The following is an 11,813-nucleotide window of genomic DNA, read 5'->3' as shown; positions in this document are numbered from 1 at the left end:
GCTCTACCCTATCCATTATTTGCCCAGTGTTAGCTCCCACCCTCCAAGTGGAAACAAGGAGAGTTCATCCAATTACACTGTTGCTCTCAAGTTTTACACCTATATTTTAAGTCGCCTGCAAATATTGGAACTGCAAATGGATGCCGCTAAGACTGAGATACTAGTTTAGCAAAGTATTAATTAATTGCAAACAGATCTTTTTGTAATGGAGAAAGTTATGAAAGGAATTAAGATGTTTTGCAACCGAAAAAAATCCAGCGTGGTACCCCTTAGCTGAGTGAGAAGAGAGGAGGCTGTTAAATTAAGGACAAAGAAAGAACAGATCCACTCGTATCATCCTCCAGGAACAGAAGAGTTTTTGGTTTGAAAAAAGGAGGATAAAGACTAAACAAAGGAAAGGTCAGAAACTGGCACAAAGCTATATTTAGTGCAATTTTTAAAATTCTCAATATGTACAACACACACTCATGACATCAAGTCACTGAGGGGAACAGGTGGAAGGGGAGGGATTAAACAATTAATGCACTACACATTAAACAGATGCACAGAACCTTAGCAAATGCAGAAGCAGAAACACTTTCTGTGTAAAGTTCCTTTTTCATTTCCGAAATGTGGGAAATTGGGGTCTGCAAGGCAAGGAGGTTTCCCAGGTACTAAAGGAAGGAAGTGGGCTGCCTTGGGATAAGAGCTCCCAGACACAAATAAACCAGCACAAGGACACGAATGGGCAAGTACAAAGCATACACCATACCCTTTCTGCTGGCTGCGAAAAGACTGACTGAACCTTTGGTTTCCATCAAAACTGCAGAAAGGAAAATCTGTACCCCGCAGGCACTCTAGATTGCAATGTTATTTAAAACCACATGCAAAAACTGCTGCATCTATTAGCCGTAGTCCCCTAAGCATGACAAGGAACTAAACATTTTTGTCGTGATGAAGGCAAGTCAGGCACTAGGACAGTGTCCAGAAACGGTGGAATCAAGCCTTACTATTCAACATCAATGAGATGGAAGAGAGGAGGAAGGTGCTTCAAACTAAATGCATTAAGAGGAAGGAACAGTTCTACAAGTTGTGGGAACAGAGGAGATGGCTAGATTAGGACAGAAGAGGCCAGCTAATAATTTGTATTTCTTCACTACACCTGAGATGCAATATACTCAGATTGTTATGTTGACTTAAATCATATGCACTTCATAAGGCTTTACATCTAAGGGGAGCTCAGTTTAGGAAGCAAGCTTGCATACAAGATGCAGAACTCTGTGTGTGTTTGTGTCTTCGAGATAAACCCTAATCCCCCACCCCGTTAAATATTCCTTTAGGAGAAGGAAGAAGAAAATAAAAAAAGCAAGAGATCATCAATCAAGGGGAAGGAGAAAGGCCAAACTTCTTTAGGCCCAGTGCTAGAGAAAGAGAGGCACCTGGTTTCAGGTGTGAGGCAGGATGGGTGAGGGAATGCTGGGTAATACGTGCCCAATTTCTGAGCATAAGGCCTTCCGACAAGAACGCACCTGCCCATTGATCCTTAGAAAAGGGCCCCTAGTGGATTGTGAGCTTTTCCACCGCAGGAAGATGGAAGAGCAATTGGTCTAATTTGTTTTATCATCTTGCAACGTGCTTCTTGAATGTAAACACAAGTTACGTGCTAGAGGTCTAAAGCTTCTGGAATGATTTATTTATTTAAAGTTATTAACATTTCGACACAATGTCCGTTTCTTATTTAAAACAACCTTACGGACAACATCCCCAAACAGCTACAGAATCAGAAGCCGGAGGGGGTGTCAAAAGGGAAACACCCAGAAGAAGGGGAAGGGGGAAAGAGAGAGAGAAAGCAAGCAACCATGGGACATGCCAGGAGAACACATTTGGCTGCGTTTCCCTCAAATCATCTGCACAAGGGTCAACAAGCAGTAGGTATGTACAGCGCCTGGACCAACCGAAGCTCATCCAGTCCATAACAGGAACATTTTGGCAGTTAACCATGTTCAAGACACAAATGCAAACACGAGCAGCCATTTGGGGTACGTACCTTCAAGCAGACCAATGAAAAAGGCCTTTCAAAAATATTACACAGTAGACCGTTAGCACTCCGGTTGCAATAATGCCCTATTTGCTTTCCGGTCTGCAAAGGTTTCCTCGCCTTTCCAGTTATCACCATGAGGGGTGGTGTTTTCTGGTTTCCTCCTTTTGGAAAGCTAGTTCTTTGATGATCTGTATGTCAGTGCAAAAAGGCCTTCCATTTCATACCCCCTAGCCTATCTGCAGCAGCCTTCTCAAAGGTGTGCCGTGACTGCAAGCAGTGTGTCTTCAGGACACAAGCACATGCAGGGACAGGACCTGCCACCTGAGTTTGGGCACCAGGCTCCCTGCAAACATCGGAAAAGGCTGGCTTTCTCTCTCCTTTTGGTCACTTTGCAATGCTTCGCCTCTCCCCTTCCCACCCAGAGCACTGTTCATTCTTTTGTATTCTCCCCCCTCCCCTCCGCTTTTGCCTAAGACATCCACCAACTGGCCAGACAACACATTAGTGCAAAATACAGGAATTAAGGCAATGCCCAGAAAGTGAGAGCCTAGACTTCCTTCGCAACGCAAGTATCACAGGCTTGTTCTCTAGGCTGCAACATGGACTTTGGGGAGTGCCGCCTCCCTGCCCTGGTTGGACTATGACTATATCTACATCAAAGGAAGGACTATTGGAGGGGTTTCATTCATTTAACAGGAGCAGGTGTGTTTTGAAGGATGTTGTAGCTACATGGGCTCTGGCAGAATCCTAATATACCAAGTAGCCAGACTTGTGTTTCATTGCCCGCATGATCGCGCTGGCTGATCCAATGTTGGTTTTACCACACTGCAGCCAGGATGGATCTGGGCAAAAAAAAAGTATTATTCCCCACGGAGTGGATGAACAAACACACTCAACACACATACAGATCTACAACCCCAAGCCAAGAGACAATGCAGGAGTCGCTTCCAGAGGTCAAGTCAATTCGTGCTTTCTCCTGAGGTAGTCTCTAACTCTGCTGATGGAAAATCTCCAACTGGAGGTATGATCTGTAGCTCTGCTCTATACAAAAGGCAGCAATCACCTATGCAAGTCAGACAACTTAAAAAAAACACCACACACAAACTGAGGCAGTACATCAAAATGCAACAGAAGTAGTAACCCGAATTAAAAGGCTATCTCCTGATGCTTTGCAAAATGTTTGGTCTTGGGGGCTTAATCTGCCCTTTGGGCAAAAGTCATCCTCTTTTTTCCAGTTTATTGCCATCACAAGCAGTGATGTTTGCTGGTCCTCCTAATTTAACTTATGAGCACAGATGTCAATGGCTTGTCTTTGCTACTTCCAGTGTAATTAGCATGAAAGGAAAGCCTTTAACTTTCACGCTCAAGCCCTTACAGAGCCCTAAAAAGGAGTGGTGAGGCGACAAGCGAGAGCACCTCCAATTCACAGAGAGACAGTCCGTGTCTATACGCTGCCTGTCTGGTTGATGTCTGAAGAGGATTTCAAAGTCTCACCACCTTCTGGAAATGCTGGTCTCATGAAAAAAGGAAAATACAATTCGAGGTTATTCATGCAGTGCTAAAAAGGTCTTTCTTCCAATCAAGTCAGGGGAGAAACCCCACAACTCCCAAAGGTTTTGAGAAGGCAAAGCAGGCACAAGTTGGCATCATCAACCCCCCCGTGCCATCCTTTACAGAAAACAAGAAAGCTGGACTTTTAGAAAGAGCCACACGTGGCTGAAATTGCATACTAATTTTTTGTTTGTTTGTTTAGAAAAAAGTTTACTGCCACCCACCGTACACACAAGGCTCGGCTAGTTTCAAAGGCTTTCATGCAATTTTGCTTTATTATATTCAAGTTGTCAAACTAATAGGATTGGAGTTAAAAGTAAGGCTATTTCTCTCTCTCTCTTTTTAAAATCCTTCTGTCTTTGCACCGAAAGTGAATTTGAAAAGATGCTTGTCACACGCAGACGCGCACACACGAACTGGAACTCTGACACACAGAAGAGGAAGAGTAGTTTATACCTGACTGGTGATGAGGTCTGTCCTATCTTATTCAAAAGAAATGTTTATGTGCATAATATACATAGGTGCAGCATTTACACATAGGATACTGAAAAAAGACACCAAGAACTTGCTACAGATGCCTTGAAGAGTCCTTTAAAATTCATTTCCCCCCTCCCCCCCCCCGGATTACTTTCTTCCTTTTGTAACACCAAGGACTCATTTTTGACCCAATATTCATGATTCAAATGTAATCATCACTCCAAGGTTCACAGGAATCCCTAATACCCACTAATGTCCTTCTGGCTTAAGCTGGGAAATCTTTTTTTGTTTAAAGCACATCCCCACTGTCACTTTTTCTTCTTCCAGCTAACATGGATAGTTTCCAAGAAATTAAATTGAGCAGAAGCTACGTTTGGATTTTTAAAACGCTGCATGCTCAATATTGAGCATCCAGAAAAAATCAAGTCAAGGGAAGATGCTTTAAATAACTGAACGATCCAATGTTTTCACAACTGTGTTCCCAGCACAGATTCTCACCCATCTGTCCACCCCTTTTCTTTTCCTGGACTTGGAAGGGGGGGAAAACCTCAAGGCAAAGGTGAGTTAGGCTTGTAGTCTGAACGGATTGTACAAGATGGTACATTTAAGCTGCAGTTTAAAATGCCAACCCATTCACATCAATGCATCCGGCTAAGGAGGTCCCCTACCAATCCACCGCGCATTGCAAGGGATTCTGGGGTTTGGGTCTACTCTCAGTTCACACTCTGCATCAGCTGACCCTGCCGGGCCAATCTGCTGTCCTGCACATTGGTCGTGGGGAGCAAGCTGCCTTTCAGGCTTACAGACCTTCTCACGAAGGAGCCCTGGCAGAGGTTCCCCCAGGCTCTGTGGAACACAGTTTGAAAACCACAAAGACTAAAACGGACTGCATGCAGGGATTTTGGAGGCGAACTGAGAGATGATGTTCCGGGACGTATGTAACCAGTCCACTCAGAATTCATGTCTTACCTTAGAGCTGAATGTGCACTCTTGGGGTGGGGTGCCTATACTCCATGATTTCACTCACCTTTTCGGGGGCAAAGGAAGCTTACAAACGATTCAGAATTAAACTAAGGAAAGGTCTCCTAATCTCCAGCAATTTGGGGAACAAACAACCAAAAAGAGGCAAAAGAGAACAGCATCATTTCATCAGGATTAGTTATTTCAAATTCAACCAAGTGCCCGTTTAGGAATAGAAGATCAATTTATCGTTTCCCAGTACTTGCCCTCTACAAGGACATTTACATTCAGTGTTTGTCAATAGTTATATGGCTCAGCTGGGCTCCATCCGGGTGGCCCTTTTATCTAACAATTGGCAGTGCAAATACACTTGTCAAACTGAAATGTATTTGTGCTGTTTTTTTTTTTTTAAACACAACTTCCCTTTGTTCATTAATTTTCCAGAGACATGAAGTTAATTAAAACAAAAAACAAAAACAAAAATACTGCCCTCCCACCCCATGCAAAACAAAACAGAAACCAGTCTCCTCCTGGTTCCCCCTTCCTTGTTTGCTGGCCTTTCTCCTATGGGTTGCTATAAAGAGGGGGAACGAGACCCTCGCGGTTGTTTGCTTTTTTTAAACAAAGTGCTTATTTTACTTGTAAAGCAAGTGCTTTGGAGAAAGGTGGTTGGAGAAAAACTTCCTTATTTGGCGGGGTTTAAGGAGGGAAGCCCAATGATTGCTTTCGAGACAAATGGAGGAAAATGGAAAAGGTGGTGTCTTCTGAGGTTCAGAGAAAGATGCATGGTGGTCAAGACCTAGGCCATTCCTAAGGAGGGAGGCAACGGGGAATCAACAGCCAGCAAGAACCTTCTGTGCAGGAAAACAGCATTCCGCCTGCCCCTCTCCCCCAACCCCATGGAAAATACTGCACATCTTTAAGCCAAATGTGTTTGCAAAATACTGGGCAGGAGAGCAGGGGGAGAGAAGGGGAGAGAGACAGCAAGGGGGGGGGGAAGGAAGTTTGCCTCCAGCCCTCTTTTACAATGCACTAGGGAAACCGACTCTCATCTTAGCACAATAATGCAAGTTATTACCACCAGCCACTTCGATTATTACTTAAAATTGTCAAGCTGTGCTGTCAAAATGTACACGTTACAGTATTAAAGGAGAACAAGACTGGCGACTCTGCAACAGAACTGGCCACGTTTCGCTGACACCCACCCGATGCCTACCTTCCCTTCCTTACAAAAACAAAATTAAAACCCCGCAAATTTATTCTTAATTCACGTATGCGCTGCTGGAATTTTTCCACTCCATTTTCTTCATCTTTTTTTTTTTTTTTTTTTAAGGAAAAGGAAAAAAGAACAGGGGCAAAATTGAACGTAAAAAAAAAAAAAATATTAATGCATGATGCTACAGAACTAAGAACACTGAAGCCCTTAAAGAGATCACATTGATTGTCATATATTGAATTTTTATGTTGACATGTGAGGAAAAGAACACATTATCAGCATGTTAGGTACTATTATTATTATTATTTTTAATAAAAAAAAATCAAGTGTCAGTTCATCATTTTTCCTCAGTTAATAAAAGAAAACGTGCCTAACAACCCTCTACAATCCTAATAAAATAAAATAAAATAATAAAATAAAATGCAAGCACAATCCATGTATCACTAGGGCTAGAAGATTCCCTCATTTTGAAAGGCTCCTTGAAAACCTATGCTCATTTCTGCTCCTCTGTCTCTCCACATCCCACATTGCCATTTCAAAACACAGCTAAAATTTGAGATGGGCACATCTGATATTCAAGCAACTGTGCTACTGCCTAAGGAGCCCAATTTCCTGGGCCCTATACTTCTGTAACACCCCACAACCAATTCCACCAGAGTTTTCTGTGGAAACAGGCACAGCAACAAGCCCAATTTAACAGGCTGTGCTTTCTCAATAGGAATACGCATTCCCCTGGGTTAACAGGAAAATGGTATCTGTTGCCTGGTACAAACCTGTGAGCGTAGAGTCTGTCACATCCAAGGGATGAGGGAGAGGGTTTAGGTCTTTCCAAATTGCAGCACAACCATTAGGTTTCCTCTCTACTGCCCCAGTTTCTTGAAAATACCTCAAGGCCCTCCAGAAATGTTTCTGGTCCGTAAAGGAGGATTAAATTTAGCCCTTTTTTTTTTTACAAAAAAGAAAGAAAGTGTGGCTTCAGACTTAATTCCCTACAACTTCCCTCCCTCCCTTCCTCCCTCCCCTACCCCTGCCACGGCCCGGCAGTTCAAAATTAGGCCTTTAGAAGAAGTTACAAGTTGCTAGTACCTAAAAAAACCAAAAAAGAACAATGTAAACAAGGTGTTCAAAGTTATTTTCAGCTCTCCCTCTCTACAAAAGTAGTGAAAAGGACCTTCCTGTATTGAAAAAAGTAGGGGATGGGGAGGAAAGGGGGGAAACTTTCATTCAAGTTTTGTTCACTTCTATTCCAACGTGAGGTATTTTGGTGTAGAAAGGTTAACACTTTCTTTCAAGGTAGAGAACTTGGAGCAACTGAGGGCAGAGAAAACTAACCCGGCCGTAGTGCAGCTAAAATAATAATAATAATGGCCAATCTGCAACAGGCGGTTGCTGTGCTTTTTGGCAAGTGCATTAAAACCTTAATACGCTCATATCTAGCAGCTGCGGTGAAAAGATCTCTCACGATTCCTTGGGCATCAAAGAAAGAAAAAAGCTAAGCTAGTAGCACCCTAGTCTTTGTGGAAGGCTTTGTTGAAGGAAATGGCTGGGTTCGTTAGAAGACTAGAACTCGCTACCTTAAGGCCCCCAATTTTTGCAACCTATCCGTATGCAGCAAACCAACGAGACATGCAGCTAGCTGGTGCTTGAAGAGCTGACTCAAGATGATATGCAGTGGTCTGTGGGGAAAACAAAAGTCCATTTGGTGGGGGATTAAACAAAAAAAGACAATGGAGAACCTCTCTTTTAAAAATGCACTGTTCACCAAAGGACAACGTTGCAGCTTCAGTATTTGGCTCTAGGAGTTTGGCTTTGGTATATTAAAAACAGTGCCAAAAGGGAAAGGGGGTGGGTGGGTTTTCTCACTTTAGATTTCAGTTTTTGCCTTTCTTGCATCAGGATTAAGCTCCGCTTAAAATAAAAAAAAGGAAGGAAGGAAGGAAGGCAGGCAGGCAGGCCATGGAAATGGCACTGGTGCCTATTCTAACGTCAGCGTCAAATGAAAAAGAAGAAGAAAGAAAGAAACGAAGGGACTGCTTTCAGTTTTAAGTTTTTGGTTAAAGAAACAGTAATTTGTTTTAAACCATGAAGCAGGATGGTTCAAGCACATCCCTGGCTCTTATTTTCTCCTTAACAGTCTAGCTGATTCCCTAAGAAGCTGGCTGGGGAATTACTAGCCCTAACAAGCTCACTGGTCCAAACATGCAATGTTTTGAGAGTAATTCTATAGGCACCAGCATAGCACTGCAGGACTGGGAAGGAGGTGGAAAGAAGATTGTTGGATTAAAAAAATAAAAGTGTGCCCTGGCAGCCCTCAGCCGATTGCTACATCCCAATCTTTGGCTTTGAACGTACTTGTGATATGGTATATATATTTTTTGTTGTTAGTTTCTACACATGATACAATTTACAGTACAAAAAAAATGAAAAGAAAAAAAACAGTGCATACACTCAAAATGCGAAAAACCTGCATTTTTATAAATATATTTTTTAAAATAAAAACACACACACGCATACGCACACATACACCAACCCCACAGGCATCCCTACAAACACCCATGTGCACATTGTCCTAATGAAGCCTTCTGGATGGCATTCGGGGGTATAAATACAACTGCAGGATTGTACGGTTCTGAAGTGCGTTGTTTTCCTTAAAAAAAGGTGAAACTTGCAGAAAGCTCTCTTTTTTTGCTATTTTTTAAGAAGATAAATGCTTGTATCTTTATAAATAATCTCTTTTCTTTAAAGCAACACTGACTTGTCTAAACGGGGAAAACACTGCGCGACACACCGAGGGTGGGGTTTGCGGGGAAGAGAACCGCGAAGGAAATTCTCTTTGGGGATCCAACGTTTCGTAACCCTTCCCACCCCCTGCCTGCCTGCCTGCCTCAAACAGAAACCAGTCTCCAAAAAAGAGAAAAATCCCTAAAGTGCCTGATATGGTAGGGATTAATTCTGGCAGCGCATACGCAAGTTTCGTCAGAGAGGACCGCGTAAGCTGGGCAACAGCACCCATTTTGCATACGAGGGAATACGAGCTGCCTAAGGTATCATAGTGTCCCAGGTACAGTAGTTCTCAATTCAAGTGTTTTCACTGGAATCAAAAATAAGGGGGGCAAGCACAACAAACAAACAAAAATAACCAAACGAACAAAAAGAGAAAGGAGCAGTTATAGTGGCACTTTGCCAGGAGCTGCTGCCCTTCTTGGCGGTCTCTCGTTTGTCAAACGCCTAATGCCAAATAAAACCAAGAGGTTCAGGGCTTCTGCTCCCTGCCTAGAACGGCACGACCCACAAAATTTAATGTTATCAAGTCAGGCAGCACGCAGAAAGTTACCACAAAGCGGGAGGGAGCCGGGAAGGCTAGGACACCCTGTTTTAAGAGCCCGATTTTTAATTTTTCCAAATTCAGGCCCCTCCAGTCGTGCGATGTGCTCATTAATCGGCAAGCGTCCCTGCAGGAAATTAATTTGGCTTGGCCCTTCCTTCAGTTCCCAGAAGCATCAAGCCAGAGGAACTGGAATTTAAACAGCTGGCCGTTCCCTAAATCTTACCAAGGCCGTGGCCTCAGAAACGAAGGGCAACAGCATTTGGGCAAGTTTCTGTGCTAATTTAGACTCAAACAGAACTGTTTAAGGTATTGCAAATGGACCGCTGTGGATTTGTTTTGAGAGCGGCATTGCTTTTTGTTAACTTTGACGGCAAGAGATGCTCGTGGTGAAAGCAAAGGTCTAAACAGGAAGCAGAAGCCAAGATCCCCCCTCTCTCTCCCTTTCTTTTTTTTGGTACCTAGGCCATTTTGGAAGGCCCATTCCAGTCTTGTTCTCCTTTAAAGTGTCCTATATTTATAGAATTCCTAAATAAATAGAAGATATTAGATCACCCATCGTGGTTTGTTTGTTTTTAAGCTACTCCGAGTAACAGCCATCTAAGCCGATGGCATTGTGCCTATCCTTGGTGTAGGGGCAGCTGTTGCCGTTGGGCAGGGCACCACAGACTGCTGTCTTGGCAGCAATACTGCAGTTCTTGAGGAGGTTGAAGCTGAAAGGGCTGATGGCGTCTTTTGGTGGAAAAGGCTTCATGGTGGAAAGGATAAGTGCCAGGCAGTCGGCCACGTCCTTGTTGGGGGCGCAAGCCAAGGCTGGGGTATGGCCTGAAAAACAGAAACACAAACTCAGTCCCCTAAAAAATAATAACCCCCCCATTCTTGGGCAACCCGCCCCCCAAAGCATCTTTTCCAAGAAGGGTTGGACAACCTGTTCAGCACATAACATCAGTTATTTTATCATGAACTGGATGCTGTTTCCTTTTATAAAAACTGGCTCTTCCCCTCCCTGACCCTCAGCATAAAATACCGTATTTTTCACTCTATAAGACGCACCAGACCACAAGACGCACCTAGTTTTTGGAGGAGGAAAACAAGAAAAAAAATATTCTGAATCTCAGAAGCCAGTGGGATCACTGCGCAGTGAAAGCAGCAATCCCTCTTGCTATTCTGGCTTCTGGGATAGCTGCGCAGCCTGCGTTTGCTCCATAACACACACACACACATTTCCCCTTACTTTTTAGGAGGGAAAAAGTGTGTCTTATAGAGCAAAAAATACGGTAAGTGGCGTAACTGCAGTAGTGCTACAGGTAAGTCGTGTTATCGCCACTCTGAACACTGACTATGTGAAAGCTCCTTGCAAACTACTCTTTGTGCTATCCGACCACCTGCACAGCAACTCTCTGTACTCCTCTCTCTCTCTCTGCGTGTATGTATGTAAAAAGGAGTGGTAAAACTCAGTCCGTGACCTGACCCACTCAAGAGATCATACTCTGTGGATACATTTCCATGCCCCCTTTGTATACACAACTCCTGCTTAAGAGATACATTCAGACAAAACACACGAACTCCCTACAGATGGCCACCATTTCTCTAAGATCCTGAGAGGAAATGTTACGTTCTGGTTGTTGCGCATCCTCAGTGGTCGAAGCTCACTTTTCCTACCCCACCAACCACCTGCAACAGAGCACAAGTGTCAAGGGATTCTTTGGACCAATGGAATACAGTGGTAACTTGGCTCTCAAACGCCTTGGTTCCCAAACGCCAAAAACCCAGAAGTAAGTGTTCTGGTTTTTGAACGTTTTTCAGAAGCCAAATGTCCGATACGGATGTCGGCTATTGTTTCTTGGGCACCAGGACCAATAAGAAGCTGTGCCTTGGTTTTCAAACATTTCAGAAGTCAAACAGACTTCCGGAATGAATTAAGTTTGGTGCTTTTGTTTTTGCTATTTATTTTGCGTTTTTGTTTTTGAGGCATTTTCGGTTAATTTGTTTTTGTGATTGTGTGGAACCCAGTTAAGCTACTGATCGATTGATCCAAACAAACAATGACTACCATCAGTGCAGGTAAGGAAAAAATAATAATTTAATTTTTAAATTATCTACAATACTGTCTTATTTATTTTGTAGTACAGTACATTGACTATTGCTTTAATTTTATGGATCAGTGGTTTCCTTAGATAGCAAAATTCATGTTAAAGGGGTTGTGTTTTAAAAGTCTGGAATGAATGAATCCGTTTTGCAGTACTTTCTAAGGGAAAACGTAC

At 43.1% G+C, this 11,813-nt stretch overlaps 1 protein-coding gene across 2 annotated transcripts in view; it reads right to left on the bottom strand.

Moving 5' to 3' along the window:
• Window positions 1–3,827: 3,827 nt before the first annotated feature.
• The window catches only part of ANKRD52 (ankyrin repeat domain 52), a 60,178-nt gene continuing 52,192 nt past the window's right edge, over window positions 3,828–11,813 (bottom strand). Inside the window, exon 28 of one of the 2 annotated variants that reach the window (XM_082212413.1) lies at window positions 3,828–10,374. In XM_082212413.1, coding sequence (XP_082068539.1) covers window positions 10,130–10,374 — 245 coding nt within the window. In that variant the 3' untranslated portion in view covers window positions 3,828–10,129. The remainder of the gene's footprint in view (window positions 10,375–11,813) is intronic. The other variant, XM_082212414.1, reaches the window with a different exon arrangement.

The sequence above is a fragment of the Podarcis vaucheri genome (assembly GCF_965113315.1).
Source record: "Podarcis vaucheri genome assembly, chromosome: 2".
Classification (NCBI taxonomy): domain Eukaryota; kingdom Metazoa; phylum Chordata; class Lepidosauria; order Squamata; family Lacertidae; genus Podarcis; species Podarcis vaucheri.
The sequence above is the reverse complement of the archived record's forward strand: the minus strand, read 5'-3'. Positions and strand labels throughout refer to the sequence as shown.